This window comes from Rhincodon typus, chromosome 9, assembly GCF_021869965.1.
Source record: "Rhincodon typus isolate 14 chromosome 9, sRhiTyp1.1, whole genome shotgun sequence".
Classification (NCBI taxonomy): Eukaryota; Metazoa; Chordata; class Chondrichthyes; order Orectolobiformes; family Rhincodontidae; genus Rhincodon; species Rhincodon typus.
In genome coordinates, this window is record NC_063340.1 from 38,178,698 (window position 1) to 38,185,423 (window position 6,726).

The 6,726-nt window shown below is 37.5% G+C and overlaps 1 protein-coding gene across 1 annotated transcript in view; it reads right to left on the reverse strand.

Moving 5' to 3' along the window:
* Positions 1–2,337: 2,337 nt before the first annotated feature.
* LOC125483993 (poly(A) polymerase gamma-like) overlaps positions 2,338–6,726 on the reverse strand; it is a 9,025-nt gene continuing 4,636 nt past the window's right edge. The window contains exons 2-5 of the mRNA XM_048600983.1: positions 5,118–5,288; positions 4,954–5,020; positions 2,597–2,678; positions 2,338–2,480 (exon numbers count right to left, since the gene is read on the reverse strand). Coding sequence (XP_048456940.1) covers positions 2,338–2,480; positions 2,597–2,678; positions 4,954–5,020; positions 5,118–5,288 — 463 coding nt within the window. The remainder of the gene's footprint in view (positions 2,481–2,596; positions 2,679–4,953; positions 5,021–5,117; positions 5,289–6,726) is intronic.

The following is a 6,726-nucleotide window of genomic DNA, read 5'->3' on the forward strand; positions in this document are numbered from 1 at the left end:
AAAAAAAAAAGGGAGAGAATTCTTGGCTAGACCTTTCACATTTTTTTCTATTACATACAGATAAGGATTGAGTTCAAGAAGGTGAAATTCCAGGTAAGGCTGCTCCCTTGCTCACACAAAAAAAAATACACAATATCTTATAAAGAAGCATGGGGAGGATGGGGGAAAAAAAAAAAAAAATCAACTTTTAAGTTGCTGATTTAAGTCTAATGACTTTTTTAGAAAGATGGGAAAATCTTGCTATATAGCAAATGTTCATTTTAAAGTCGAAATTTGTTCTCAATTGATTTATGAAACACCTTTGTGAAGCAAAAGGAAAATAAAGTTAGATCATGTTCCAATATCCATAGGCAACATGTTTAAAAATATTGCTAGTTCAGAACTGGAGTACTGTTGGAAAAAAAAAGACATTTTTCAAAAACTTTTCTCTCCCACTGGTCAGGGGATTTGTGAAGAGAACCAATTAAAGGGGGAAAAGATTATACTGCACAAGAGGAGAATGCTGATTAATTGGCAAGTGGACTCTGGCAGAGGCATTCTTATGGAGAATGCACCCTTCATACTGATTTATAGGTAGCTGCCAGACTTAATAGATGTAATACAACATGTAGCTTCTAGTGTCTAGAAGTGCACCATGCTGCAAGTCCGAATGAATCCTAAATTGCATGCCAGTGTAATTCTTTGCACACGTGGGATCATCTGGCAAATACTGTCTAATTGCAGAAGCATATCTAACATTGGACCCTATGTTCCAGGTTTTGCAAGGGTATGCTAGTTGGGTACATTGAGCACCATGCCTGATTGCAAACAGCCAAAAGGGATATGCTGTGCAATTAGACTCGCCAGTCTTTGGAATGATTGCCAATGTATTGCCTGGTATATTGGTCAATGAAATTATATTGCACATTACTAATCTGTGCGATATGCAGAAGTCTTTTTGGCAGCTTCCAGTTAATGACAAACATCGCCAGGGATACTACGGCACAGGAGCAGCATGTTACAGCCAGCTTCAACTGCTATTCAACGTTTTGAGATACCTTACTCTTCCAGGGTTTTCCTAGGTAGACTGGGTGTCTTTCAGGACCAAGACTCACTGCTTCCATGTAACACACATCTGCTCAACCAAACAGATTGAAGAATCCTGATTGAGGCACTAAGGAACACCAATTTACTATTTAAAATGACGAATGCTGATAAACAGCAGGACGTGATATGGGCAGATAATTTTCAGAAGAGGGCTTATACAGGGTAATGTGAGGGGTGACAAATAATTAAGGTTAAAAAAGTGTAACTAAAGATAGCAACAATTAAGCGGAGGATGGAAGCGAACAATTTTTCAGGTTTTAACAGGTATTCTTGAAGTTCAGCTCTAGCTCAGCATTCCGAGTTTCTGCATCGCCCATCCAATCAGGCAGCAGCCGAAAATAAGAATTACAAAGTTTACAGTGAAACATGATGACAGACTCAGAAAATGACAAGTTGAGTGGCAAAGAGCAAAGTAAAGGCAAAGCTCTGGTATACTTTTATGTCAGCGAAAAGTAGTAAACATAGTACAGTGTCCAGAGATAGTGGCCGTGCAGAGCGCAGTGGTATGGAACCGCAGGTTACAGCAGGGGGAGAGGGATGAGATGGGGGACGAGACGGGGGCCTGTAAATGACTGCAAAGAGCAAGAAATGGAGCTACTGCTCTAGCTGTTTGTTAAGCTTGGATGGGCAGAACTTCTCTTGCATGATGGAATTCCTATGAAGGATGGAGGAAAGTTAATAGGGAAAGATAAAAGCAAAATACTGCAGACATTGGAAATTGAAGATAAATCAGAAAATGTTGCAGAAACCCAGTAGATCTGATAGCATCTGTGGAGAGAAAAACAGTTTATGTTTTGTGTCCAAAGGGTCTTTTTCAAAACTGGAATAGGAAAAGGGTGGCAATGTTGTGTGTCAAACAGCATGGAGGAACACTGCATAGTATGCATGCTATTTTGGGATTCATATAGGAATAACCAGAAATAGTTGGAGGTGGGAAGCAAACTTGTGTTCGAAATAGGGGCATAATAACAGTTTAAGGAAGGAAAAGCTGTCCATGGGAAGAGCCATTAAATACAAAGATAATCTAGTTTCACTACAGAGACAAACTAGTTTCCAATCTCTATTTCAAATACGAAGCATGCAGAACTTTATGCAGGAGAATCACATTAAATATACTAAACATTTAGAACAGTTAGACTGAGTATTTAAACATAAAAATTAAGGAGCCCTTATCACAATTCAGCAAAAACACTTACACATTTGCGTGCTCTACTATCAATCTAACAACCCATAATAACATTATGCAAAGAGTCAACAGTGTACAATACTTAGGAAATAAATTACCCTCAGGTTCTTGATTCCTTCTTGTTGCTTTAGTTTTTCAAAGAATGACTGGAAGAAATCACTCCTTTCTACATGACGTGGAGCAACACATAGTGCATCAATATCAGCACCTGCAAGTTATGTGGGCACCCAAGAAAGTGCAAACATTTTTTTCAGGTCAGTAAGTTCGACAATTGCATTAAACAGTTTACTATTTCAGCAATTAGATAAAATAATTGAATTATACCTTTTGTATGAACTCCGAGCCTGTATGAGCCAAATGTAAATATTTTTCCACCAACATTTACGATGACTGATGCTGGTAGATTCTGAGAATGAAAATTTAAACCAGTCAACACAATTTCTATACTCAAAAAGATGATCCAGCATTTTATTCCCCATCCTATTTGGGGAAGGAATTATGCACATCCAGTATCTAAATATTCTTTTTGATGTGCTCAAATATATCCGTACGGTTTATTTTAGCAAAATGCAAGGAATTTTTTCAATTTACAGGTTTACTGTTTTCTCCAATTCTTTCAAAAGTCTAGTCCATTCAAGGAGATCAATTCCATTTTCCTGTCTTTTCCCCAAAAAATTCTAATCCATAAAGGAAATCAAGAGTTGTTTATTTCAGCCTCGAATATATTAATGACTCAGCCTCAAGAGCCCTCTGTGGTAAAACAATTCCACAGTCTCTGGCTTAATTTTGCAAACCCTTATTCTGTTTATGACCAATGGTCCTGGACTCTCGCACAAGGGGGCATCAACCTTTCCACTACCCTGTCAAGTCCACTAAGAATTTTGTACATTTCAATAAAGTCAATAAAACTTTTCGCAGTATTCCACCTGTGGTCCAACTAGTGCCTTGTACAGCTTTAGCAAAACCTCCTTACCTTTATACTTTTTTCCCCCTTTGCCTTCCCTATTACCCACCAAATTTGGATGCTAACTTTTTATGACTCATGGACTCCCAAATCCCTCTGGTTCCATAGTTTACTACAGTTGTTCTTCATTTAAATAACATTCAGCTCTTCTATTCTTCCTGCTAAAGTGAATAACCTCATCATTTTCCCCACATTAAACACGATCTGCCAAGTTTTGCCCGCTCACTTGTCTATATCCCTCTGCAGACTGTCATCCTCACTGCTTGTCTTCCCATCCGCTTGTGTAATTTTGTAGAACCTAAATTGATGAGTGAAAACTGTCCCCCTGACCCCGAGAGAAATATAACCTAAAATAAACATCAAATTTTACAAAGTAGTAGAGCATATGACAAAAGAAAACTACTTCAAGATGGAGGAAATTTGAAATAAAAACTATGAAAAATGTCTGATTGATTTTAAATTTTGGTATACAGGGTTGACTACTTTTTAAAAAGTGTTTTAAAAAGAAACAATAGGTCAGGTGGTACTTTCTGACCTAAGCAGTATGTCAGGGAGCAGGTACCCCTGGAGAGTTAATGGAACTAGTTGATAGTATGCTGCTTTACGATAAGGAGTGGAAAGACAGAACAATTCATATGGTTTTGGTTTAGAGTATACCAGGGAAAAGCCAGAAGTTAAGAGTTTTTGGAAGCTTTGGATAACACCAGGCTGGAGTTGGAAGAAAATATAGTTTCTCACCTGAACAAAAAAGATGACGAGAGATCAGCTCAAGGAAAGCACAGTTATTTCACAAGTACAGTTTAAATTTGGGCAACTTCCAGACCAGAAGCGTCTGATTGGAGGTCAGCAGGTGATTAAAAAGTTGAGAAAGTTGAAGCTTTCCGATGAGACTATTCATAGAAGACTTCACAGAAAAAACAAAGTTACCAAAAGCATGGATAGGTGGATAGTTGGAGTTGTTTTTCCAGGAATGAAATGCCAAATACTAGGGTGCATAGATTTAAGATGAGAGGGGACAAGTTTAAAAAAGAGATGCAACAGGAAGATTTTTCTTACACCGGAGGTAGTAGGTGGCTGGAACACGCTGCTGAGGGGGGTGGTAGAAGCAGGTGATAGTAACATTTAAGAGGCACTCAGATAGGCACATGATCAGGCAGGGAATAGATGGATAGAGACCATGTGCAAGCAGATGGAATTGGTTTAGAATGGCATCACAGTCCGCTCAGACAATGATGGGTCGAAGGGCCTGTTACTGTGCTGTACTGTTCTATGAAAGAATCTAGCTGATTCTCCCCAGTCAGGTAATTTAACTGGATTTAGTCACAAATGTGACGGGGAATGCAGTGAAACTTTTGTTTGGCTGGATGTTAAGTGTTTTTTTTTGAACTATTCTATATCTGGATTACATGTTTTCTTCTTTTTTTTTGTTTCATAAACTTCCACTGTTTTTAAAAAGGAAAATCTGCTGCATTGAGTGACTATGTTTTGGTGATTGACCACCATATTAATTAAAATACAAATAAAAGAAATCAGGCATTCTACTTGTACAGAAGTACCATCTGCTAGGATGGTAAGGTACAATAGCATTACTGCAGCACTTCTTTGATAACTTCCTTTACAAGTACTATTACAATTCCCAGTACCCAATTCACCCAGATATCCACTGAAAACTTAAAGTCACAAAATATTTCAGTTGAAACAATAAAAGTATTTTTACCTTAATTTCGCTGATTTCTGCTATCCATTCTTTAACTAAATTGTTCAATTTACCCAAAACAACTAATCTGAAATGTTAAAAGAAACCATTAAAATTGTTCAACCAGAATCCAAACCATAAATTAGTATATGTAAAAAAAAACACTACCATTTCAATATTACCACCTGTGGTTTAATTCCTCTTCATCTTCAAATACTCCAAATGGTTTCAAGGCTTCAATCAACCTCTGAGTAGAAATATCATCCACATCTTTGGGATAAGCCAGGCTAATTGGAGAAGTGATCCCATAATGCTTCTGAGCCTGCTGAGGCTGAGGCCCCAGCATAACACTGTTGCTGTAACAGGAAGTAAAATACTGTTACATATTGTACAGTAATCCGGGCAGTTCAAATCAAAATCATGTTGAAAACAATGGACTTAAGTTGAAGGCAATGAGTAAAAGTAGCAACACGTTACTTGTACAGAGAATAATACCCAACAGAGTTTACTTATTTCATTCATTGCTGCTCCACTGACATTGGCAAGAGTTGATATACACTTTAAAATACACAGTCTCTTTCCAACGATCACAAATCAGCCATTTATTCTTAAAAAAAAATAGAACTGTGACTACTAGAATGACTCTAGATAACTCAAAACATAAATACATAGAAGGCTGCTTATTTGGGCCACAATATGAAGAAGAGCACTTCCTGTTTAGTTGCAACCTCTACAAGTATCACAGTATTTAGCTAACACAAAAAAAAAGCAACTGTGGATGCTGAAATAGAAATTATTGGAAAAACTCAGCAGGTGTCGCAGCATCTATGGACAGAAAGAGTGACCCCTCACTGAACCCATAACATTAACTCTGCTTTTTCCCCAACAGATGCTGCAAGACTCGAGTTTCCCCAGCAAATTCTATTTTTGTTTCAATGTATTAGCTGCTTGCATTAAAACAAACAAATTTCTTGGCAAAGGGCCAACAATAAAATTCAAGTCACTCATCACAGGTCTGTTTAATCCTTAACTAATGTCAAGTTCTTCCATTTATTGTACATATTGTTTATTAACTGCTTTCTCTATAAAAGATGTTGACATGTACAAAAACAACTACATAAAACTACACAATCAACAAATGACAAATTCCAACCTTCAAATAACTTAGAAGAGAATTGATTGTAATAGTTAAAGGACACTTTTTGGGAAAATATCAATAAATATTATTCCAATTCCGTCTGCTTTACCTTCCACTTTAGGGGCCCTCTTGTGGCACAATGGTAGCATTCCTACCCCTGAACTGAAAGGCCCGAACTCACGTCTCACCTGCTCTAGAGGTGTGTAATAGCATCTCGGAACAGGTTGTTTACAAAAATAGGTTAATAAACATTTTCAAATTATTTTTCTTTATTAAGAAAAACTCATACCCAATATGGGATTTAACTACATGTTCCTTGGAAAGTCCTATTAATTATCAACTGAACTAAATAGCCAGAAAACAAACTGTTCACAAAGACAAAACACAAACAAACTGAAACAGTTCGCTTTCAAGGTATGATTATGTGGATCCAACCTGTGGGTGTCAACTGATGTAATTTGTGGGGGGGAAAAACAGTTGGAGCATAAAGCAAACTCACTGAATCCCCATATTCTGAATGCCAGCCACCAATCAGAAAGGTGTCTGGAAAGTGTCCATGTATTAGTGGCCACAATAGTAGGGGCCCAAGTTACTCTGTACATGGCTAAGATTAGTGAAGTTAAACTTAACATTCTTCACTCTCCGAGATAGTAGGA